General features: G+C 53.6%; 7 protein-coding genes across 7 annotated transcripts; 3 read left to right on the top strand and 4 right to left on the bottom strand.

Moving 5' to 3' along the window:
* Window positions 1-845: 845 nt before the first annotated feature.
* On the top strand, window positions 846-2585 carry COL26b_010540 (uncharacterized protein; the record flags this gene model as incomplete). The annotated part of the gene is made up of 1 exon (XM_053183235.1): window positions 846-2585. The coding sequence occupies one exon, from the start codon at window positions 846-848 to the stop codon at window positions 2583-2585; it is 1740 nt and encodes a 579-aa protein (XP_053032803.1).
* Window positions 2586-2699: 114 nt separating this feature from the next.
* Window positions 2700-3817, bottom strand: COL26b_010539 (uncharacterized protein; the record flags this gene model as incomplete). Its single annotated transcript, XM_053183234.1, has 3 exons — window positions 2700-2711; window positions 2810-3556; window positions 3608-3817. 3 exons carry the CDS (start codon window positions 3815-3817, stop codon window positions 2700-2702), a joined length of 969 nt encoding a protein of 322 aa, XP_053032802.1.
* Window positions 3818-10591: 6774 nt separating this feature from the next.
* On the top strand, window positions 10592-11958 carry COL26b_010538 (uncharacterized protein; the record flags this gene model as incomplete). The annotated part of the gene is made up of 2 exons (XM_053183233.1): window positions 10592-10797; window positions 11022-11958. The coding sequence occupies 2 exons, from the start codon at window positions 10592-10594 to the stop codon at window positions 11956-11958; spliced, it is 1143 nt and encodes a 380-aa protein (XP_053032801.1).
* Window positions 11959-12151: 193 nt separating this feature from the next.
* On the bottom strand, window positions 12152-13014 carry COL26b_010537 (uncharacterized protein; the record flags this gene model as incomplete). Its single annotated transcript, XM_053183232.1, has 3 exons — window positions 12152-12390; window positions 12474-12650; window positions 12801-13014. 3 exons carry the CDS (start codon window positions 13012-13014, stop codon window positions 12152-12154), a joined length of 630 nt encoding a protein of 209 aa, XP_053032800.1.
* Window positions 13015-14192: 1178 nt separating this feature from the next.
* COL26b_010536 (uncharacterized protein) lies at window positions 14193-15409 on the top strand (the record flags this gene model as incomplete). Its single annotated transcript, XM_053183231.1, has 2 exons — window positions 14193-14967; window positions 15015-15409. The coding sequence occupies 2 exons, from the start codon at window positions 14193-14195 to the stop codon at window positions 15407-15409; spliced, it is 1170 nt and encodes a 389-aa protein (XP_053032799.1).
* A 1047-nt stretch (window positions 15410-16456) lies between these two features.
* COL26b_010535 (uncharacterized protein) lies at window positions 16457-18065 on the bottom strand (the record flags this gene model as incomplete). The annotated part of the gene is made up of 2 exons (XM_053183230.1): window positions 16457-17032; window positions 17088-18065. 2 exons carry the CDS (start codon window positions 18063-18065, stop codon window positions 16457-16459), a joined length of 1554 nt encoding a protein of 517 aa, XP_053032798.1.
* Window positions 18066-21979: 3914 nt separating this feature from the next.
* Window positions 21980-22704, bottom strand: COL26b_010534 (uncharacterized protein; the record flags this gene model as incomplete). The annotated part of the gene is made up of 2 exons (XM_053183229.1): window positions 21980-22559; window positions 22619-22704. The coding sequence occupies 2 exons, from the start codon at window positions 22702-22704 to the stop codon at window positions 21980-21982; spliced, it is 666 nt and encodes a 221-aa protein (XP_053032797.1).
* Between the last annotated feature and the right edge of the window lie 2158 nt (window positions 22705-24862).

The following is a 24862-nucleotide window of genomic DNA, read 5'->3' as shown; positions in this document are numbered from 1 at the left end:
AGACAGGACAGCCGTGAATAACCTCGTGCGTTGTGTGCACTTACCTTACCAGAATCCAGCGTACCGACATGCGCTTTCCCGTATGCGACATGGCGTCGGCCCCCCTCCAGGCAGTCGGCCTCCGTGTCTGCCTGCCACCCACATGTCCCAAAAGGGCATTCGGCATCGTCCCCCCTCGGCTCCCGCTGGAGCAACGTCTGCCTGCGTTCCTGTCTTTGGGACCAGACCTGGCTCAAGTTTGATCACATCTCAGTGTTCTCTTAGCCCGTTCCGCGCCCTCAAGCAATAGCGCCGGGGGACAGGGTTTGGAGATGTCAGGATACGACGCAAATCGGCACAAATGCGCCTCGTGGGTCACGCAGTCTTCCCGACATGCATGGCCGCACTGCACAGCTGTCCGCGGTGGTGTGTGAGCGCAGCCAGTCGCCTGTCAGATCTGCAAATCACAAGATGACAGCGCCGTCACCCACGCTAGGCGCTTTCTTATTCTTCGGGAGGCACACGATCAGCGGCCCGCCGATTGGACTTGATCCCTTCACGTGCTTGTCTTTCGCGAGACTATTCCAGTTGAGCCTCACCCCCCGCCGCGCTTGCCCTTAGTAGCCGTGGCCGAATCAGCGGGCGGAAGCACCATTGCAACGCTGTCTCTACAAGACAATGTCTTATGCGGTCGGGGAACCAGCGGCCTTGAGAGGGAGACCGCTCCTCGACCCACGACCGACGACGATGTTTCTTCTGTTGGAATACTTGGCCCTTTGCTTTGCTCAAATACGGCACGTTTCCTCTCCAAATCCAACATCGCGACACCTGTCCATCTCTAGCTACCCTTGCAACCTGCCGCCAGGATGAAGTCTTTCTCTATGTTGATACTGGCATCTTTTGTGCTTTCGCCCTTGGTTGCGGCCAACCCCGAGAACTACAAACACAGTCCACGCGCTGCCCAACCTGCCGTCGATACCGGGGCTGGCATTTTTCGTGGACGAACGTTTGGCTCTGTTGAGACATTTGCCGGTATTCCCTACGCCAAGCCGCCCATCGGTCCGCTACGGCTGAAGCCCCCTCAGAGGCTCAACGGCTCTTTAGGGACGTTCGACGCGTCTGGTACCGCTGCCGCCTGTCCACAGTTTGTGCTCTCTACCGACAGTCGCAATATCATCCTCGATGCCCTCGGATCGCTGCTCACGCTTCCGATATTCCAGCCCATCACCGGCCAGGAAGACTGTCTGACGGTGACCGTCCAACGACCGGCTGGTACTACACCAAACTCTAAGTTGCCCGTAATGTTCTGGATCTTTGGAGGAGGCTTCGAATTTGGATCGACAGCTTCTTATAACGGCGCTAGCTTTGTTCGCGATGCGATCGACTTGAAGCAGCCCTTCGTGTTCGTTGGGGTCAACTATCGTCTAGGAGGCTTCGGCTTTCTTCCCGGAAGAGAAATCCTCCAGGACGGCGCCGCGAATCTCGGGCTTCTGGATCAACGGATGGCTCTGGAATGGCTCGCGACTAATATCGATGCGTTCGGGGGTGATCCAGACAGAGTGACTATCTGGGGCGAATCAGCCGGCGCAATTTCGGTGTTCGATCAGATGGCCCTGTACGATGGCGATAACAAGTACAATGGACGACCGTTGTTTCGTGGAGCAATCATGAACTCCGGAAGTGTTGTCCCAGCAGACCCTGTTGTTTGCCCCAAAGGGCAGCTTGTCTACGATACTGTGGCGCGAGCTGCTGGTTGTTCTGATTCTGTCAATACACTGGAGTGTCTTCGATCCGTTAGCTACGAAACTTTCCTGAAAGCGGCTGCTTCTGTACCGAGTATTCTGTCGTTCGAATCGCTCGCTCTCGCATACGTCCCAAGACCGGATGGTGTCGTTCTAAGAGATAGTCCCGACATTCTGGCTAGGGATGGGCGGTACGCGGCTGTGCCCATGATCATCGGGAACCAAGAAGATGAGGGCACGCTTTTTGCCTTATTTCAGCCTACAGTCGCGACAACTTCCCAACTAGTCGACTACTTGTCCGATCTTTACTTCGACAACGCGTCTAGAGACCAATTGAATACCCTTGTCAGCACCTACGACCGCCGGATTTCGTCGGGGAGTCCGTTCAGAACAGGCATCCTGAACGAAATCTACCCTGGATTCAAACGAAGAGCGGCCATTCTGGGCGATCTCGTATTTACACTAGCTCGACGCTCGTATTTGTACGCAGCCAAGACAAGATATCCTTCGGTTCCGGTTTGGTCGTATCTCAACAGCTACAGCTACGGAACTCCTCTTCTAGGCACTTTTCACGCGTCGGACATCGTGCAGGTTTTTCTCGGGGTATTGCCGACGTTTGCGAGGCAAAGTACGAGGACGTACTATCTCAACTTTCTGTACAATCAGGATCCCAACACCGGTACAGGCGGCTATGCGAAGTGGCCAGAGTGGAGCGAGGATCACCAGCTTCTTTGGTTCTTCAGCGATCGCACACAGTACTTGAAAGACGACTTCCGTGGCGACAGCTTCAGTCTTATTTACAATAACATGGCATCGCTGCACTTCCGGGACAACTCAACAACCTTGCCTCGGTGGACACTATGAAAATCCCAGCCGTGGACAGCAAAATAGTGGTCTAGAAAAGAACGAAGCCCATTCACATCGCAAAAGGGGTATGATTCTTCAACGCTAAGCTATGTACGTAAATGAAGATAAGTGTCAGGGCAATAACTGTTGGCTGGGTCTGGTTCCGGCGCACCTAGCATAATTTGCTGTTCTTGTTAGCTGGCTTGTCACAGCAAACCTTGGGGGAAACCCGTGATTCTTACCTTTGAAAAAACATCGGCTTGGCGGATGCCCATCTCTTCTGCAATCTTTGCAAGACGGGCCTTGACGTACATGCGCTGCCTTCTGGTGGCAAATCGGCTCGAACCAGTTGCCAAAAGTGGCCACATACAAGAGATGCCGGCTAGACCCTTGGGCATCTCTGACGTCCCACAGGGAAAGTACGGGGTGCTGAGGGCATCACCCGTCCACCCGAAGAAGTACGGTGTGCTCGAGATGATGTCTGCGACTTGCTCCTTGCCAATCTTATTGGCGTCGATATACTCCTTGGTCAAGGTGTGGTCGCTCGGTGCGCATACCCACGCGATGCAGCGAACGATGACTTGGTTAAGCAGCAACCTAGAGACGTGGGTGTTGATGTGCTTTCCTGCAGCCCAAACGTTAGGATAATCGTAAATAGGCCCGGGGAACGCTGAAACAAGGCCAATCTTGTCATCAGGCACGTCAATCGCGGAGCCCGAGATGCCCTTTCTCCAAGCTGGCGGACACTTGTCGAACCACATCCCGAGTTCGTCGTCCATTTTCCGAGCTCGTTGGAGCAGCTTCAGAGCTTTGTCGATTTTGTCGGTTGTCCTCGCGCCTTTCAGCAGACTGTCGGCTTCCGCACGAATCATTGTAGTCTGGAGGTTCAAGACGAGAGCCTGATGACCGACGGTATCGCAGACTGCTTGCCGCGCCCACCACGTCAAATCTTCCAGCGAGATGTTTGCAAAGAACGTGTATTGTCGGACCTGAGTGTGTCAGCAAAAGGGGCATGAAGCTTTTCACGTATGAGGACCTACCGATGTTGCTCGCACAAATTCGAACATGCTCAATCCCACACCAGTCGCTGTTTGCTGAGGTCCGCGGAGCTTCACAATAGCCGTTGCTCCCGAGATGTGCTTCTTGAATCCCGACATTTCCACGTCATCTGACACAAGACCTTCATAAAACGCAAGCAAGATTGCAGACGCAAGAGTCGTGTCTTGTCTCACAGCAACCTTGTCTTGCATTGCTCGCGTCAAATCTTCGAGTGCTTTGCTGTAATGGAGATGTGCCATCGAAAACAGTCGTCTCGAGTTTGGTCTTCCTGCCAAAGCTGCCATTGACACTGCGGAAAATGCCGATTGTAGCGGAGAATACTGGTAACTCGGGATATTCAACAACGGGAGCACGAATGTGAGGATTCCTCTGCCCACACCAGTCGGAGGCGCGAGCACGTAGTTTGCGAGGAAGAAGCAGGTGGCCTGTTGGTCGAGCGGTGTCTGCAACATTTGCGGCATCCCGTAAGTCCCACCTTCCAACTCCTTGAAAGACACAAACGTATCTGGTGCCTGGTTACTAATGTACGAAAGCGAAGAGGCGTAGGACATGGATGGTGATACGTCGGAAGACCCCGAAGACATGGAGTGTCGGTCGAACCAATCGTCTTCGGGGATGGCGACAATTTGCTGTTTTCGAGGCGGTGGTGGTGCCGGCGGCGTCCATTCCTGTACCTTCGCCTTACTCTGGCTCTGGCTCTGGCTCTGACTCTGGCTTTGACTTGGACTTTCATTCTCCGCGTCCTGTTCCGTTGCGCGTCCCTCCCTTATGGCTTTCCTCAAAGCTGCCGATTTGGCTTTTCGAATAGTTGATTGCGTCTCATCGCGGAGATTGATCTCGAATGCGTCGCGATACCCAGGACACACTCTCTTTGATTTTGCGCACTTCAAGCAAAATGGCTTGGTCTCGTCACATTTGATTCTCCTCGCTCGGCAGAGCTTGCATGCCCTGCTCGGGTGTCCCGTGTTGACCATGTTCCTGTCTGGGAGATGCAGTATGCAATGGTACCGTGGTAACGCGCGTCTCTATGTCCGTCTTCGCGCGTGGGGTTGAGGAAGATGGAAAGTCTTCTGTGCAGTGACCCCGAATTTCCAATGCCGGTCGACGTGTACGGGTTTAGTTTTGACAGACCGTGTGTCATGTGGGCGAAACCCCTATCAAAGTAGGAAATTCTGGGAGGAATAAGGAGGCGGACGTGCTTCCCTACGGCAATAAAAGGAAAATGGGCAGACAGGGCCAGACATGTGTCAGAGCGGCCGAGGACGCTTGTAGTTGTGGACTGCGTGGGAACCGGCGGATCTGTCCCCCTCGTGGGCAGAAGAAGATGGAAGAAGCCGCAAGTGAACGATAATATGTTTCAACTCTAAAACCAGCGCCCCGCTCGTTTTGTTGGTGGTATTCTGCTGATTGAGAGAGACGTCGCCGGGTTACATGGCACCTGCGATGACGTTGCGAGTCATGGTTGGGGGAGAATTGGAGAAGCTTGAGGTGTAGGAGGAGCAGAAGACAGCTCGATCAAAGCATACAACTGAATGATGTGCTGGCGGATGAAGGGGGGGGATGGGACATGAAGGGAGGCTATGGCAGATGAGCCCACCTCATGTCTGTTCGGCGTGCCGTCGAACCCGGCCTGTCGAACCTTGGGTTGGGAAGCTGTCAACGCAGTTCGGCATACGTCCCCGTTGGCGGTCATTGCGAGTGCGAATTGTTGTTGACAAGATGCGAGAGAGGAACATCAGACGAAACGGTAAGCCCAAGCGTCGCTCCCAACTGAGAGCGTGAAACCGGAATTCCATGCGAAGACGATAGGTGTTTCTGAAACCTGGTCACCTATTAACCAACGCAACAGACCACCGTTTTAGGAAAGGCGCCTTTCGTATGGACGCTTTCTAGAAGCCTTCCGGTTTGGAACGGCGGACGAGCGGCACTTATTCTCTGGAATCACGCTGGGAGCGGAACGTATTATTCCCAATTCTATGGATTCTAGGAAGGTGACGTTTTATTTTTGATTTGAAGATCTTCGCAGGGGGGACATTAGAGGGAAGTTCCGTCCTATTCCTGTGGTTCCCTCCACAAGTGTCGTAGGATTAGCGTGCCGGCTGTCAGCAACTCGTTTCTCAATAAACTTGGCAGTTTGTGTGTCACAAATCACTAGTGACGCGCCGAGAATAGAGCTAACGGCTGCTGCATTAGCAGCTTAGGTTCTCTCAGGCCAGAACCACCCATCGGGGTTAAGCTCGTGCAGCTGCCGGCCTAGAACGGCAATCATCTTTCGTCTCTTTAGGCGCGATGAAGCGTTCGCATCCCGAATAAGATTTCCGCCCAACGGCGCGATGGGAGGAAAAGATGATGAGATGCTCTGCGTTCAATGCTGGTCGGCGGCCGAATACGGCTTCACGTGTTCGGGATGTTATTCGGCATTTTCGGGTTGGCCCGAGGCAGGAGCGGCAGTGGTCATATTCTCAGACCTTCAGACTGCGTACGTATGTGAGATGACGGAACTTCCTTAAAGTCAGAGTCAGTTGCTGTCGGTTTTGCCGATTCATCTGATGGTGCTGTTTGTTGACGCGTTCGAACCCACGAGAACTGACAGACATGACAAGACACATAACCTACTCGGTCTCGGCACAGATAACCAGAAAAACAGTTGCCGGGCTTGTCAGGCAGAATAATTCTGCGAGGACAATCCGAGAATCCCGGATACCTTCTCAGTCTGCGGTGGATGGCACAACGTCCACCCCGTGGGGAGCAGCTGAAAAAGCCGACTCTTCGAGACTGGCTACCAACTCCGCTTCAGGATTTCGTTTGCAGGCAGATGCCACTGCCGTCTTTGGAATCGGAAAATCCGTAGGCTCCAACTCGGTATCGCATTGTACAAAGAATGGACACATCCAGTGGTCACACCTACTGTGACCAACGCATCGGGAGGATATTGGACAAATCGCGTACCATCTTGGACTTCTTGCGATAATGCGTCGAAATATAACTTCTTACGAGTATTGTAGGATAGCTACGAAATGACCAGGCCGGCCAACGCTGCGTCTTCCAAGACGCAAATGTGTGTGACTTACCGCCCGGGTTGTTGTCTCAAAACATCTGATAAATCGCTGAAGCTATCGCGACTCGTCCTTTCCGCTCAGTAGGGAAACATCGTGTTGGACACAGCCTCGAATGAACCACCAAGTCAGGAAACAAGCGTGGCTGTGGCTATTCCTGCCTTTGTGCGGGATCTGCCGGAAGGCCATTACCCATGTCAATTATGGTGATGGTGTGGTGTGGTGCCTTCTGAGACCAGATACCAGGGTCAGGGTTCGACGCGATCCGCCCTTCTGAAGAGAAGGTCGGGGAGAAAGACTGAACATGTCAATCCACACTACATCATATGCCTAGCAAGGCCTCCAGGTTCAGCAGTTTTCCCGGCCCGCTGGATCCTCATACTCGTTCCCAACGACAGATGTGTTGAAGTCATTCCGTCCCCACTGGATAGATGTTCGGCCGGTTCGAGGCAGCCTCAGCTGCGCAATCTTTCGAAACCCGTTCCGCCTTACATCAGTCCGGGGCTGACTGTCTCAGGCGTACGTAAAAGCGGAATTCGGACTCGAGAAGTGGACTCGACAGCGGGAGCAAGCCACGCTGATGACAGATGTCGGACCCTGACGTTTCTTCTCCATTGTTCGGGGTAACCTTAGACGGGCCTGTCCAGGTGTTTTTCTGCCGCAGTAGTTCCCAGAGGTCTTGTCGGAATGTGGGCAATTGCCAGGATACCCTGAGTCCGATTGCTTCCGACGAATTGGCCATAGTTTGGCTCTGGCTGTCCCCCTCGCATGGCATGTGTATCACTTAGGCACTCTAACTCTATACCTAGCTCGGGTTACGAGTCTTCACCGCTCCCCAAGATCATTCTGTGAACCCCTCCACGGGCCGCCTAGGAGGGCTGACAGGTTTGTGCGGAGATGTCAAAAATGTTCCAAAATCCGAAGAGAAATCTGATGTCTTGTACAACACTTTCAAGTATCATAGTACGAAACCGAAAGCGTTGATAGAGAGGTATTGGGCCGATCCGCGTCAGGATCAGGGGGCCTTAATGGGCGATCATATTACGGAGTGGCAGCAATCCCACCCTCTCCCGGCATATGCGCGGGCCTTGCAGCACAAGGTGCAATGGCTACCTTGCGATCCTGCACGCGGCGTGATTTAAGCTTGAAGCTAGCGAAAAGCAGATCGCCGCAGGCATGGTGTTGTGATTCTCATCGCCAGTGGATGTTTACAGATGTGTTCACTTCCGGTGGGAGAAAATTGTTCACCGAGACCGACGCATGATGCGGCTGAGGTAACAGAGTAAAGACGCATGCAACGGCCGAGAAGCAAATCCGATATCCGCGGCGAAAGAAAGATCCAACCCCGCCTTTGAAAAGTCTCAGACAGCGGGATTCGATTCATCACTCATGGCTTCGGGATCATCGCCAGTCCTTGACAAGCATGCAGGGCAACGTTCGTGCCTGCAGTAGGTGCACATTACGCAATTGGCCCCAGAGAGCTCGGACAACATGGCAAGACGTTTCTGCAAGATTGGCTCCTGCTTCAGTAGTTTTTCTCCCTATCAATCAATACACCTTGCCTGGCGGTTTTCGGAGGGTGTAGGCGAAGCTCACAGCTTTCAGTCGATTCCCTGCTTAGACCATGGAGCTGCTGGCTCTCTGAAAGGCGAATCGCATTGCATGTCGGGCGTCTAAATGGATCGAAACACTGGCCATCTGCTTACGATTACCACAACAGGTGGATGATGGGGAGAATCGGGAGCCACCAGAGAGGAGCCACACGGTGGAACGGAAGATAGATCGTACCCAAGAAGACGGGCCGTAAATAGGACATCAGCCGCAACAGCCGCAATGATCGGGCTCGCATTCCTCGCACTATCCGAGACTCTTTTGACAATAGGGGAGACGACCGTTGTGGACTCGAGTCAAAATGACAGGAACTTACCGCATCAGGCTGACAGTCCCGTCAGAATGGGTCGCATTGGCTCGCAACCTCCATGGGTGCTAACAGACGCCCCAGACAGCCTGGACACATGCAGAGACAGCCCGGCGACAGGCAGGACAGACACACGACAGTTCAGCAAAGACGGGATGAAAAGTGAGCTTTTGAGCTGATTGCCCCTTTGGTGGCAAGTCGTTGCGATTAGAAGAGGCTGGAGCCCGCGCCTCTGCTCCCGAAGTGGAAATGGTTCGATGTTCCCCAACGGCTCCTGAAACGGTTTGGCGCCGAACCTCCTCCTTCGACCTGCCTCAGTGGGAAACTCGGCGGAAAGTCTAGAGTCAACTTCTACTCCTAATACCGGCCCGCCGCTGAGGCGTTGTTCCATCGTCGTACTTGAGTGGCATCGATGGGTCTGCGATAGGGTGGGATGAAGAGAAGAGGGAGAAGGATGGAGCGCCAAAAGGCTGATGAGATGGGATCGAAATGGCTCTAATAAGGGTGTCACTGGCACTTTGCGCCTGTTTTCGTTTTTGCAGTTTTGGCCAAAAAAGAAAACGAACAAGAGCACCACTAGCTAACGAAACGACTTCAATCCAAAGCCTCATCAATAACGATTTGTTGCTTCCACGAACGAGCACGCTGAGAAAATTGGCAGTCAATCAACTCAGATCAAGTAAATACAGGTCCCATTTACGACATATGTGCTGTCGTCATAGCCGTACAGCCTCAACAGCCCTACAACGATCCGTATTCGCCTGGGTTCAGCCCCATGACTACTCTACCCATTGCGGTATACGCATCGCACTTTTGCCAGTCCGGTCGACCGAATTCTCTTCCATCACTACCTACCTCCCTTTGAGCCCTTTCAGCTGGACCTGTCTACTACTACGAGGAGGACCCGCTTACTGCTTTGGTGCATTCACTTCGTCACCACAGATGAGGCGCCATGCAGCACCGGGTTCAGTCACCACCGACCATTAGGAACACGCATACCGGCACATAGACACTGGGCCCCATATTCTCTCACCTGAGACCCTGCATATTCGTTCTTGTTTTGCTTCTGCAATCCTCCTTCCTTTCCCATCGATCCCAACTCCGACTGTCTCCACAATCCAGCCGTTCTTCCGCATCCCTGATTCAGGCAACCGAACGGGAACTACGGACGGGAACGTCTCGTATTACACACAACCATGGCTGGCATTGCCGAGTTATTATCTGCTGTGTCCCCTTTTCTCGCACAAGGGTTCAATCTTGCTCAGCAAGGTGCAAGACCAGCAGACGCATCGACATCCAGACCAGCATTGATTCCAGCTGCACTCTCACCAGCAACCTCGAGAGCCTTCGTTGCGCCGGCCGTAGCAACAGTAGCTGGTTCTAACCCTAATGGTGCACCGTTACCTGCTGTACAGAACCAACCTCCGCAAGTCATCGTTGAAACAAACTACATCATCTATACGACGGTAAAGACACTTCCGCCCGCCGTCGTAACTGTCACACAAACACAACCACCACCTCCTCCTCCTTCTCCTCCTCCTCCTCCTCCTCCTCCAGTACCACCGCCGCCCCCAAAAGAGCCACCATCACCTCCTCGACCTCCTAATGCAGCCCCTCTTGCCGCCAATCCCGATTCAATAGCAGCGCCTATTCTTTTGTCACAGTCCTCAGTAACTCCAAAGACAACTCCTCAGCTCGCAGCTGCGTCTCCAGTACCTCAACCTCCTCCGGCGCCTGGACTTGTCCCTCCTCCCGCTCAAGAGTCATCCTCGCCTCCAGCGACTACCCTAATAAACCAAACCCCCCCACCTCCGGTGCTCGCTCCCGTCATGAGCAGCCCTGGTTCAGGAAGAGGTGGAGGGCCGCCGCCAAATCCGCAGGCTCAGGCTGGCCCGCCTGCTGGAGGTCCTCCAATGGGACCCCCTGATCCAGCCAACGGAGCTTTCCCGGGTGGCGTACCAACAAAGAATCTTGACCTTCCTGTCACAATCATGTTCATGCTTCTGTTCATGCTAGGGGCATACGTTCACATCAGCATCTACAGAGCCAACGCGAAGCGAGGACACAAGTTTTTGATCTCGGATATCATTTTCGACTTTTGTATGCTTCGGACTGTGACCTGTATTTTTCGAATTACATGGTCAATTGTCACAACGCGTGGTGTCATTCTTGTGGCGCTGATCACCGAGAACGGCGGGTGAGTACTCACTTTGTCACTGAGATGAGTTAGAATATGACTAACAAAATCAGTGCCGCGCTGCTCTTTGCAGTAAACATCTTTTTTGCCCAGCGCCTGCTCCGTTCCATACACCCAAAAGCAGGATGGTGTACTGCAGCTAGCCAGACGTTCCTACTGTTGCTATTTTCTGTCCCAGTCTTCATCCTATTCAATGGCGTCAATTTGATTATCAGTTTCTTTAGCGTTGGCAATCTCGATCGGCTTGAAGCGACAGATGATCTGATCAAGTTTGGGTCTGGATACAACATGTTCCTTGCCGCCTTTCCGGTGATTGTGGTGGCAGGATGTCTTTGTATCCCTGGTCCTGAGCCGGAAAAGTTTGGTACAGGATCGATGCGTGTCAAGGTCGCATTGCTATTCTTTGGCTCATTTCTCCTGATGACTGGACATGCCATTCGTGTCTATGCTTTGGTCAACAAAGAGCCGCCTGGAACGGACAGTGTCATCTATGGCAAGGCGGTCTTCTACACGACGGGCTTCTTATTCGAGCTGCTTGTTGTGGCTGTATACGCATTCGGCAGAGTTGACCTACGATTTCATGTTCCGAACGGGGCCATTGGACCAGGAGACTACTCCGGCGACAGAGACAAGGGCAACTACTCTGTTGAAGAGATCGAGCGCCTCATTGATGATCTTGATGTTCCACATCAAATCATGCGCGAGAGGAAGGGTCCGGAAGACATGGAGATGGTGTTCGCAATTTTCTTTGCAGCCAAGAAGGAGGAGGACGAAAAGAAGGACCTCAAAGACGGCTCTTCGGATGATGCCACCGTGGTGGCTGGCGGCGACTCGGAGAATGGATCACGTCTAGGACAGACGCCTCTCCCGGAGAGACCCAGGAGAATCACTAGACGGCAAACACTCATCGACGCCTTCCGACCACCGCCTCCACGCCCTGAGCGTGAGCCCACCATGTATCCGGACATCACGGACTTCTATGTTCAGATGGATGACGGGAGGACTCCCCGACGCCCTATGAGGCCGTCCATGTACTCTTCAATGGAGACGGGCCAGGGGTACAACAACTCCCGGCCGGATCAGCGAGTCCGGCAGTACTGGGGTGCCTCGCCTCCCTATGGAAACGAGAAGGAGGCGATGAAAAACGTAGACTTGAGATGAAAAGTCAAAAGAGAAAAGCGAAGCATTGGAGCGATAGCGAGCGAATGAAATCGAAGCCAGTTTGGACTTCCGTCTGATGTATACTAGCCACAGAACGTGCCCTCCGGGTGGGGAGCTACACGCCGGGCACTTGGGTACATAGCTCAGAACAGAATGGTTTATGGAAAACAGCCATGCGAATCTCAGTGTCGATCTATGCTTGTGCAGAAACTTGTACTTTCGCTGGTCTCACCATAGGAACCATGAGTGAAGCCTTGCCCGCACTGCCGCGAACAACATACCCGACGCGTTCGTAGAGCGGCACGACATCCTGGTCGGAGTCGAGGTACATCCGATAACCCAGCTGATCCGCAATTTCGGAGGCGTGTTGGAGGAGTGCGAGAGCATAACCTCTCCGCTTGTGAGCAGGGTCCGTCATGATCAATTCAAAGTCTACCGGTCCTTGTCATTAGCATGCATACCCTGTTTGAACTGCACGTGTGGGGTGAGTTGTGGGGTGAGTTTCATCAACTTACAGACGTGTGCATCTTTTCCCATGTTCTGGTCGTGTTGAAGGGCCATGTCGGTGAAGAATTGATCGAGAAGCTCATCCTTCTGGCCTGCATTCGCGGCAGGCCAGCGCTTCCGCCAGGACCAGGTTCCGTTGTCCTCGGGACGAATAATCCACACAAGGCACGAAGCGACGACTTCACCTGCGACGTACTGCTGTCAGTCTTTGGAGACGTACCTTTTGGCGGGCACTCGGTATCCCCAGTCTCCCGCGTTTGCGGGGTGGGTTGCGGGAAGGAAGCGGAAGCGGGATTCGGAGATGGGGCAAGTGGATATCCCGTAGATCCGCCTACCTTCATCGTTTCTTATCACGTAGACTTGACCCTCTTGGCTATGGTTCTCTTTGGAACGCATGAACATCTCGTACGCCTTGGTCATGTAGTCTCGTCCAAACTCATTTTGAGGAAACAGAGTCTGGAAAAACTCATCATTGAAAGACTTGAAGAATAATTCGGCGAGCGCGGGCGCGTCCTGAATCCGGGCAGCCTCTACTACGGGAGTGGCCATTGTAATCTGAGGTTACCGCGGATGGCGTGGAAAGCAAGAATGAGATGGGACGAGGAGTTGACGAGTAAGACCCTCGGTTTTCGAGGTACGAGCGAACTGTGTATAAGCAGTGAGACGGTTCGGGTGGGAGAAATGAGATGAAAGGCGGTGGGAGGATGGGCGGGAGTTGACATAAACTTTTTTTCCCTTTGAATATCTGGTGTCCCCTCGGCCAGGGGTTCTGCGAGGCCGAGCCCGACTCCGCCATTTACAAAATTGAGGGACCAAAGCCTTGGTTTTACAGGGTTCAATGGGCCTTGAGTGGTAACTTTGTGGCGGATGTGACATCGTGACACCTTGGCCTAGGTCCCCCCAACTACAAGCAAGCTATGAACGGCTCTTACTCGGTCCGCGTTCAACCGAACTCTTCAATTGAGTCTTGAGGATACGAGCATTGCGAAAAAGGAAGCTGCACCTGTCCGCTGGTGCCGAGCTTCAATCCTACAGGATGGGGTGTGAGCTGAGATTCTTGAAGGGGTGAAGAGCAATGGCATCCATACCTCAAAGTGGGGGAACTCGTAAACGTCCCGTGGCATTGTCTCTCCGATGTTCAAACAGTACATCGTTTACGTAATGAGGATTACAACAGGGAACTGTGAGCTTTCTGATGAATGACTATCGAATTCCCGCTGGTGAGACTGCACCTTATGATATAGCACTAGCATGTCTCCCAACTCAACCACGGCACCACCCAGGTTTCGAACATGCGGAAGTTTAGGTAAGCAGGAAGAGCTTCAACATGCCAGAAACGTCGTAGTTCCATATGTCTACACATTTGACACCACTATTTTGTCCTAAAGTCTAAGATATAATGAAGGAAGAGTTGCACACTCGGAACGCCGATAAACGATTTCACAGGTGAACAACGAACCTGACATGATGCTGTGCAAAGTGCCCCTGACAGTGCATGTCATACAGTGTTTTCGCGACAACACGCACGGTCGCGGTAGGTGGGACCAGCACTTTAAGTGGTCACGTGCGCTCCAATTCCTTAACGCGTCGCAACGCGTCTCGATGCTTCAATTGCATCACGCACCAAATCGCCCAGCTACGTCCGTAGGTACGGTGGTCTCCTTTGCTGTACTCGCTCGACACCGCCGGACCTCCAGATTGACCATCTTCCATCTCAAATTGTCGCCATGTCTGACTACGAAGATGAAATGGACGTCGATGCTCCGGCGTCCAAAGACATCACCTTCTCGTCCGATGCCAAGCAGGGCAAACGCAGTGCCGCCAACCTCCCCGTCGAAGCCGAAGACAGCTTGCCTTGGGTCGAAAAGTACCGTCCGGTCAACCTGAATGACGTCTCGGGCCACCAAGACATCCTCGCCACGATCAACAAGTTTGTTGACTCCAACCGCCTTCCCCACCTCCTCCTCTACGGGCCCCCGGGAACGGGCAAGACCTCCACGATCCTCGCCCTCGCCCGACGCATCTACGGCGCCGAGAACATGCGCCAGATGGTCCTCGAGCTCAACGCCTCCGACGACCGTGGTATCGACGTCGTGCGCGAGCAGATCAAGACTTTTGCCTCGACAAAGCAAATCTTCACTCTCGGCCCCGCCGCCAAGGCGGGCGGCATGGCGTCGTACAAGCTCATCATCCTCGACGAAGCCGACGCCATGACCAACACGGCCCAGATGGCTCTTCGCCGCATCATGGAAAAGTATACGGTCAACACACGGTTCTGCATCATTGCAAACTACTCCCACAAGCTGTCGCCCGCGCTGCTGTCGCGATGCACGCGGTTCAGGTTCAGCCCGTTGAAGGAGCGTGATATCAGGGTTCTGGTGGATAAGGTCATTGAGGAGGAGCACGTCAAGATCATGTCCGAGGCGACAGAGGCGCTGGTAAAGCTGAGCAAGGGAGACATGAGACGGGCGCTGAACGTGCTTCAGGCCTGCCATGCATCAAGTAAGCAGTAGCGTGCAGCCGTATCCTTTGCAAGCTAACATGTCAAGGTACACCACTCCGAACCAAGGACGAGCCCAAGGTCCCCGACAGCGAAATCGTCAGAGAGACAATCACGACCGAGACGATATACAACTGCATCGCCGCCCCGCAGCCCGATGCCATCCAAGAGATCCTCGACACCCTCCTGAGCACGACCGACGTAACTACTTGTTTGACGACCATCAACTCGCTAAAGGTGTCGCGGGGCCTGGCGCTGGCGGACATTATCACGGCGGTTTCGGAGCAGCTGGCCACGTTGGAGGTCAAGTCAGAGGTGATGATCAAGTGGCTTGACGGGCTGGCGGACATTGAGCACCGCGTTGCGGGTGGAGGCAGCGAAGCCGTGCAGACGGGTGCCGTGGTCGGCGTCATTCGCAGCGGCGCAGAGTTGATGAGCAAATAAGACCAAAAGGTATTACAGGGATGGAGACAGGAAGAAAAAAGCAAAACAAGGAATAGATAATTCATGATGTTATGATCACCACCATGATTGCGTCCGTTCCGTCGTCATTCTTTCTCAGATTGAATCAGTGCCGCATCAAACCCCCGCAACTTCTTTTCAAGTGATCAGCATTCCAGCCAGCGGAAGCCAGAAATAGCACACAGAATGCCGGATGAACCGTCGTTCCAGAGTCGACAGGGCGAGCAGAGAGTCGTGTGCAAGGTTGTACCATATCGGTCGCGGCCGCCTTGTCTAGTGTCTCAAGGCCTGAGTCAAGAAAGTCGCCGGTTGCCATCTGAAACCTTCGCTCTTTCCCGGTCAGCCGGGAGAGCTTACACGTCAAGTCGAACGACAGGCAGCACGCACGCAGAAAGGAAGGACGTCGTAGAATGAGGATATGATATGCGAATCGGAATATATGTACGTAAGATAGTAAATCGGTACCCAAAAGAGCTTTTTCTATCAGGAGCATCGGCGTCTGGCGCCCAGCTGAACGAACCCGGCCCCCTCCCTGCTCCAGTCTGCTAGCCAAAGACACCGTCTCCAATAAAAACAAAAGTCTTTCCAATGTGAACGCCAGAGCATTTCCAAGGACTCTTGCCGCCGTCTTCGTAATAGTTGTACATACAGAAAATAAAACACACATACACACACGCTTGGGCTGGGAAATTCTATATGCCGAGCCGGGTGGCTTTTTTTTCGTTGTCGATCGGTTTCTTTGACGGAAACCGTAGTGCGAGACCAGGGAAATTCAGAATTGGGGGAGAAACCGTTTTCTTTTCCCCTGCCGTTTCCAAGACAGTCCGCTTTGGTGTATCCAAGACATTGGCGCCCTGAGACATGGTATAGGGACCCACGTGAAACATACGTCACGTCTCGAGCCTTGGATGGCAGTCGTAACCTCGCAGTCGTCTCTCGAATCTGCCAATCTTAACCCATCGTCGTCGAACCTCACGGGTGATCTCCGGCGACGATCGGCATGCGTCTCGTTTGTCGAGTTTTGATCTCTCAGACATCGGGCCACTTGACGGGTCCGCACTCGCCTTGCTTCTCGATCCAGGAGTTGATTTTGCGAACGTCCCAGCCGGACATGCGGCGCTTCTCCTCCTGGGACTCTTTCCGGACAGGGTGGCCAAGCTTGAAGGCCCAGCTGAAGCCGCAGACGCCGTCTCTGTATTGGAAGGAGAAGCAGTTCTGGTCGGCTTCGCATGCCTTGCGGCATTGGCCAAAGGACCTGTGCGCTTCCTTCTCTTCGGGCGACAGGTCGTCCAGCTTGGCGCGGCTAAGCTGTGTATCGTCGTGCTTGTTGGCCGCCTCGTCGAGGTAGAATCGATCGTCGGCGAGGTTGTCCCAATCGGCGCGTTCGGGGATCATCTTCGGGGCGAAGAATCGGTGGTAAATGTCCTTGATGCGCATGACGGGGGGCGGGCTCGGCAGGCTTGGGTCGGCGTAGCGCTCGTGTTCGAACTCCCAAAAGGTCGAGATCTCCTCGGCATTCATGTGGTGCATTGTGACGATGGGGTGGCACCAGTGCGTCGGTCCGTAGGGCAGCGTGAAGGGCTTCTCGCCGTTGATCGTGGGCCACTGCGACGGATCAGAAGGTTGCGCGCGCGGTTGAAAGCGGGCAATCAATACTTACCACATTATGAACGTCCACGTCCGCGTTTTCCTTCATGGCGAGGGCGAAGATGTAGTCACCACAGCACTCCTTGCTAGCGCGGACGTCCCACTGGTTTCCAACCTTTTCCTTGCCAGCAATCATGTCGCGATGGGCAGCCTGAGAGATGATGTAGCCGGAGCCACCATGGCCAAAGATAAAGTTACGAATCATAGTCACACTGCCGAGATAGTGCTTGTTCTTGGGGTTGAGCTTCTTGAGCCACTGAACAAGCGTGGGCCACAGGACGTAGGTGTCGGCGTCGATGTAGACGTACCAGTCGTAGTTGGGACGCATGTGATATGTCTTCTCGGCAATGTGGACGTTCTTGTACTTGTCGAGGTTCCATCCCTCATCCTTGGACACGGCAAGCTTGTTGCAGCTCTGCTGGTCGGCTTGGCAGGCCTTCTGGCGGCGATAGAGGTCAAAGTCCTTGTTGCCGTCCATGGCCTCTGGCAGGACGCTGTCGAGACTATCCCGGATATGGTAGTTGGCAATGGTCTGGTCGAGGTCGGAGAAGATGAAGAACTCGGGCAAGCACTTGAGCATTGTCATGAGCTGGGTCGGGACCTTGTCGAAGGACTCGGTGGCGCCCGTCTTCATGATGACGAGAATGTTGCTCGTGTCGGGGAAGGTGTCGCAGATGGGATCGTGAGGACGGTAAGGGATGTCTTGGTTCGTCACGTTATGCTGCGCTTGGCGGTCATCTTCGGCGCTGGGCTTGTCGGGCTTGCCTCCGGGAGGCGGCGGGCCGGGTGGGGGAGGACGCCCTCCGGGACCGGCGCTTGGTGAACTTCCTGGCGGACCTGGCGGAGGAGGCGGGCCATGGCCTTGTTGGAATGGATGGTAGTTGGGACCCTCGATGGCCCAGTCGGCGCCGAGTCTCCGCGAGGAAATGAGGAAGACGACGGCGGTGACGGTGACGAGCGCAAGGACGGTAAGGGCACGGCGGGATAACATTTTGGAAGCGAGTATGGGATTTACAAAACCGTCATGCCGTCTTTGGGTCAAGCCCATGATCTGTCTGTGTTGCCCAGGGTCTAGGACGGTGTACCGACGGGAACGACGGGCACAACGGAGGTCGGTGGTGCAAGTCGATCGGTCGGTCGCGGGAAGCGCTGCGTGAGACAGGAGGTATCGCGGCGGGTACTATGTATGGCGCCGAACAGAGAGCGTGAGGTATCGGGTCGTACTCGTGGCGCGCGCGATCGCAATCGGAGAGAGACGTTGGAGAGGAGGAAGAGAGAGCTCGAGGGACGTCGAGGGCAAAAAGAACAGCAAAGCCAAAAGAGAGGACGGATGGATGACGGAAACAAGAAGAAGACAGGGTGCCCCGGACAAGGAGTGCGGCCGAGCTCGAGATGCGTGGAGGAGGAAACGGGCCGTCGCAAGTGGATTGATTAGAGCTGGACCTTGCTTGCGAGGGAGAGAGTGAGCAAGGAAGAGGGTACCCAGCCAAAGTGACGAAGAGGCGGAAGCGAAGGAAGAGAAAAAGAGGATGACACGCAGGAACTGAGGCGGTTTGGATGGCAGGTAGGCAGGCACGGCAGGCAGCCTCTTGGAGATGAAAAAAGAGCCACCAAAGCCAAGGCCTGCGCTAGAATAAAAAGGACCGGGGCGGCGGGACCTGGAGTTTTGGATGGCGTGGGGAGCTATCACTGCATGTGTAGAGTGTAGAGGGAGAACTTGAGAAGGGGGAGTGGACGGGCCAAACGGCAGGATACTTTAGTTTAGTGTTTAGCTTCAGCTGCCTACCCAGGTATATCACCGTACTGGATGCTTCGGTCCCGCTGTCCGTTCGGGTTTGCCTTCGAAACGGACCTAAATAGGTATCCAGCTTCACATTGACGCGTTGAGCCAGGCGCGCGCATTGATGGGAACAGGCAGGGACCGGGGGCCAAGAATTGACGATGTCGATGCTCTGTGGTTGATACACGGACGTTACGCCTCAAGGACTCTCTGTATAGAGAGAGAGAGAGAGCGTGAGAGTGAGACCCCCACCACGAATGCTCACAGTGTTGGAGGTAAAGGAGCTAGGTTGGGAAACTTTGAATTCAATGTTAACTTTTAAGTGGGGACCCTCTCAAGTACCTGCACTTCCTATGCGGTTTTCTCTCGCTTGGCATCAAGGAGGGAAAGAGCCATGCTCGGGATGGGCCAATAGGCAAGCCACAGAGAAGCTTGGCGGCCTAAAACTGCCAACACGAGCAGGGCGGGAAAGGCACTCACAGTGGACTGTGGGCATGTGGACACCCCGATGGAAAAAGAAGGACCACTGTGACCTTCGCCTGGTAGGTACGTACCGACAGGGGCGACGGTGCTTGTGCTGGATTGGCGCCGTTTGGTTGGCTCGCGACGGTAAGGCGAGCTCGGTTAATTACGGACGGACGGCGAGACGGCAGGCGCGATGCGATGGAAGTGTACAAGTACGGTGCAATCTGCCAATACGACACGGCACAGGCCGCAAAGAAAGGGAAACTAGGTAGGCTGGCAATTCGCCTCAACTTGACAGACCGGAGAATGGGACTGATGCAGAAGGAGAAGCGCGCCGCTGCACCGTCTGTCAGATGAACCCCTCCCTCCCTCTACTGCGTGAAATCTAAACGACGAGCATGTGCATTCGCGACAGGTGTAGCGTTGCTTTCACCAGCGGCTATCTGTACACAACGCCGTGTAGCCCCAACCCAAGCCCGCCCCGTTTGACTCCCCCCCCCCCCCCCCCCCCCTTGCGTTTCCATGCCGTATCCTCGCACCAACTTCCTTTTGATCTGTAGCCTCCCGAAAGCCAAGCCGACCGACCAACGGCGCCAAACGACATCACGCTGCACTGCACTGCAAATGGAGAACGACAAAAGGAGAGAAACCCCCATGCCTAATCGTACCCACGGAAGGATGTCTGCTACAAAGCAAAGCGCCCAGAAAAACAGAGTCTCGACAAGTCCCCGAGTCAAGTCAAGCTTTTTTTTTTTTTTATTTTTTTTTTTTTTTCTTAGCTTTCTCTTTCTCGTCTCGCTTCTTGTTGCTGCTCTGCCGTTTTCCCAGTCTCCCATCTACGTACTATGAACGATCTTGCTTAGGTACTAGTGTAGGCAGTCAACCATGTTTCCTCATTACCTCTTGAGTACTAGGTGGTTTGAAGGTGCAGCAGTGAGTCCCTGTCGCTCCACCATGACGCCACTCTGTGAGTTCGCACCTGCTGAAAAGGAAACTGCCTTCAGTGCCCCTGAAAATGCGCCCGTCCTCATCCTGACTGCACCCGCGAAATTGCCACAGATTTATCGCGCCTGTCTCAATCAACTTTAAACCCCAGTCTTCATTCACGCCCAAAACCTTGGGAAGAAGTAATCACGGATGCGCAGTACATAATGCAGACTCTTGACAAGTTGTTCATAGCAATTGGTTGTTTCGGAGTCTGCCGCCTCATGAGCTGGCAGCCGACATTCAGCTGCTCTGCGCCAGCCTGCCTTGCCACGCGAATCCGGGCGGAAGGCGCCCCCCCTATTTTTGGATCTCGGCTGCGGGATTCCGCCATCATCTGCCATCTCTGGCTGTCCACGTCCAGAGCACCTCTTCTTCTTTCAATCCGCAAGCCAAGAGCATGTCAACCACAGACTAGTCTTATCGGACACATTTTCATGTCCACTAGCTACCCTGTAGACTTGTGCCAAGTCACCATACTGTAACTGATGAGACAGTGAGCGCAGTCGTCCGTTTCGCTCCTTTTAAATGTGTCCACCAGACTTGTCTTTGATGCAGATGGCCCCGTTTCCCCATCGCCTGAGTCGGGTTCCGCGGCCGCTTCATCACCCAGCATCCTGGTCGACCCCCGTCCCGTCGCAGCCACCCGGCCTGGCTACGACCCCAATCTCGACGCCGATTCATCCGTTTCAATCCCGAAATTCCCTCGCGGATATCTCACTTTATTTGACTTCAAGCCGCCCCATTGCCATCATACTCGGGTCCTACCTCATCTCCCGAGCCCGCCACTCGTTGCCATTCAGAATGCTCATCCGCTCTCGTACTCAATGCTCCTTTGCGTACTGCTGCCACTATCCTCACTACATTTCAGAATCCGGCCGATCCACCATGGGCCGCAACACTCTGTCATCAGCTACTAAAGCTGCATGTCTGTGGCTGTTTGAGGGGAACAAGCTACAAATTGCCGCTCTCGTCGCATTAGAAAAAGAATTCTAGCTTGACTTGATGCGTCTGCATGAAACTTCCCGTTTTGAGCTGCCAGGTTCATCTCATCTTCCCAGCGGCTCGGGCTGCAGAACCCCGCATCGATGCCATCCCACGTCTATTGATACGTCTCTCAGCTTCTTCTTACGTTGTTCCTTTTCCCGCCATGGTACAATGATTTGAGCCACCAGGCAGCTTGTGTGTTAAAATACAGCACCTTGGTCAATCTTATTACGCTTGAAGCCGGCAATCGCTTTTGGTTTTGGCCACAGCACCGCCTGGCCTCCATGTTATCACGTTGCTCTCGTTGTCATCGCTTGGACTCGGCCTCTTGGGATGTTAGGCGGTTGTGATGTTGATAGAGTTTCGTCCGGGGCATTGTGGACAATTTCTACAGAAAGTGTCTTCTACCTACGCGCCAGACGCTCCTTGTTGATCCCCGATGAGATGACGTGATAGAAGCTGTACATCCGTTGAAACACACAAACCACGGGAACCTTGATACAGGTGCAAGCGCAAAACTAGAAGCCGCTGTTAACACCGCTTGAAATGGGGTCTCCCCAGGTTCAAGTCATTGTTTTCACTAGAGATGATTGTTTACATGATCCTACTCTGGTCCGACACCCGGTGCATGACATTTTGGTTCCTTGCCATTACGGATACATGTATGGAAATTATTCACCAGGTTGCGGTTATTCTTCTCCTCGGAGTTCCTTGCTAAGAGGCGCCTGTCGCGTCCAAATGTTCATGCCAACCTTCTGCCCACTGGTCACAGGCAGCCCGGCGTGCAGATTTCGCTGGTCTCCAGTGCCATCCCACAAAAGATTCTCCCAGTACACAAAATTGCCTTCCACCGGACGGAACGTCACCCCATTCTCCCAAGGCTCGTCGCAGTCGATGAATTCGCACCACCGTTCGTCGTGAGGGGCATCTAACATGGGGAAGTTGGTTCCCCCGCCCGTCACATTGACAACAGAGACATATCCAAAGAAAGACGATATCCGATTCCCGCCCTGAGATGCCGTGGTATGCTTGGGATCTGTGAACCAGTCGGTGTGAAAGTGATACCGCTGGCCCTGCCCATACTTGACTAGTTGCAGGGGTTCAATGTGACTCTTGGGCATGCTGTAGCCTTGGAACGCGATGGCACGGTCCTCGATACAGCGAACGACATCATCTCGCCATAGAGCTGTGCTCTGCGAGGTGCGGACTTGATGGGTTGTCTTTCCACCGGCTGCGTCGATGACGCCGGAGTGGGTGAAGGTCTCGCTTCTATGAATTGTCAGCGGGGTGGCAGGCAAGCATGGGAATAGATATCTCGGTTCACCCACCCAAGCTCCAGGAGATGTTTTCGTTCGGCTGGTGTAACGAAATCTGGGATGTAAATGACCAGTGGCGATTTCGAGACGATGTGCATCTTGTATGGTGGATGAGTGCATTGGTAGTTGGTCATTGGCTTCTGATCGTGTCCGACAACTGGGGTTGCCAGTGCTGCCACGAGGGCCAACGTTTTTGCTGCTGCTAGGAACCCCATCTCGCTCACTTGGACGTATCAGGATATGGAAAGTGGTGTTCGGGGGTGGGAGTCTCACGATATCCCTTTTATCAATCAGTCAAGCCAACAGCTAAAGTCGGATGACGGATCCGATGGAGGAGCTGATGAAACTCAATGTGTTTTGGGGCTGGCGTTCACAGGCTGGTGGCTTAACTCTCTCAGCAAGTCGGAGGCTAGTTCAGGGGCTTCCTTGTCTGATCTTCGTGGCTCAAGGGGCGAAAACGGCGCGATTATGGGGCGTCGGCCCCCAAAGCACTGGGGTAATCCCCCGGAACGCGTTGGAACCTAAAGCTCCCCCGAGCTCTTTTTCAACGTCGTCTGGTTTCTCATTCTCTTCTCAGTCATTGACTAGGTGACACGGGATCCAAATCTTTTATAATGTTTTTGAACACAGTCGGTTTGGTGCTAGGCGCTGCACATCTCGTGCAATGTTGGAAATTCGCGACCGCGGACGAGTTTCGCAGTGCCTTAACAAGGAACCAAGACACGTTGGTTGCTTGTGAGTACATTATCCCTGATCTGGCCCCAAACATGAGTTCTGACCTGCCCCAGTCGTTGCGGTGAGCTCTTCTCTTGGATTTGACAACTGCTGCAGAAAACCATTTTCTGATCTACATTAGCCCTCAAGGTATGGTCTGCCATTGTCAGGAAGACGACGCCGAACACGCTTGTACTGATTCGTATTGCAGCGCTGCAAGCGACAGCCTCGAACCCCAATGGGCAGAGGTTCATCAAGAACACCCCAACGCCATCGCAGTCGACTGTCTCCACGACCGTTCTCTCTGCGACGAGACTGATCTAGCGTCTTTCCCGGCCATCAGACTGTATCTTAAAGACGGCAGCATGCAAAGATACCGCGGGCCCCGCAGGACTAAAGAGTATTTGTCCCATTTTGAAATCTGAGGGATTCATGGCTAAAGGTTACCGACAGTATCACGGCTTTTGTGAAGAGATTGTCGCGTCCAGTAATCACATATGTCACGCAAAATGCTGCAAGTGACTTCTCAAAGAGCGACAATGTTGTTCTCGTCGCCAGACTGGCGAATAACGACGACAGTCTGCGAGTAAGATTTGACAATTTAGCAAAGCATCACCATGACCGATATTCATTTGGTGTGGTGCAAGGCTCAGATACATCGTCTAGCATGAGCTGCCATAACAATCTTGACAGCCTCCAGTTCAATGCAAACGACCTTTCGGCAGTTGATGCGTTACAGTCGCTCATCCGTCAGTGCTCCACGCCTCTCGTGGCACAGCTCACGCGGAGGAACGAGATGGAACACTTGAGTGTAAGTTTTCACAGTCGAGACATGTATCTGAGTGGGCTCTTATTGCTACCAGGCTGGCAAATCCCTTGTGTACTTCTTTGCCTCTGACCACGAGCGACGGGAAGAGTATTCCAGCGACATCAGACAGCTCGCAAGAAACTTTCAGGAGTACCTCAACTTTGTTACTGTGGACTCTAGCGAGTATTCCGACATGCTAGTAGGGCTAGGACTTCCAAAAGACATATCTGAAGCATTGGCGCTTCAGAACCCCCAAACTGGACAGATTTTCCCGTACATTGGCAAACTTGACACCAAAAGCGTGGAAAGTTTCATTGTCGATATTTCCGAGGGCAACGTCCAGCCTTGGGATGGTCAGTCGCCAGTTGCAGAGCAGGATGGGGTCCAGAGTGTGCATGATGAATTGTAGGCATTAGCTGCCAGCTCTTAATATCTCCAGCCAAAATTTAAGCTGGAATTATCAACGAACTAGACAGAATTCGAGATGTCGAATAACAGCATACTAGTTTGCCATACGTTGCGATGCGAACCTCGGCAGAACCAGATCATGTCGCCCACTCAAGTTCGTAGGAGGTGGGGGCGTCAGCATGGCAGGTCGTCGCGACCAATTACTGCACAGTTCCCGTCTGACTCATCCAAACATTTGGTGCTTCGGAGCAAAAGGCCAAAAGTTATCTTTGCCCTCCGTCACCATGAAAGATTTGGACCAAACCGCCTGTCAAAATGGACCAACA

The sequence above is a fragment of the Colletotrichum chrysophilum genome (assembly GCF_026319265.1).
Source record: "Colletotrichum chrysophilum strain AFK26 chromosome Unknown scaffold_114, whole genome shotgun sequence".
NCBI lineage: Eukaryota > Fungi > Ascomycota > Sordariomycetes > Glomerellales > Glomerellaceae > Colletotrichum > Colletotrichum chrysophilum.
Note: the sequence above shows the minus strand (reverse complement) of the source record. Positions and strands in the feature narration are given on the sequence as shown.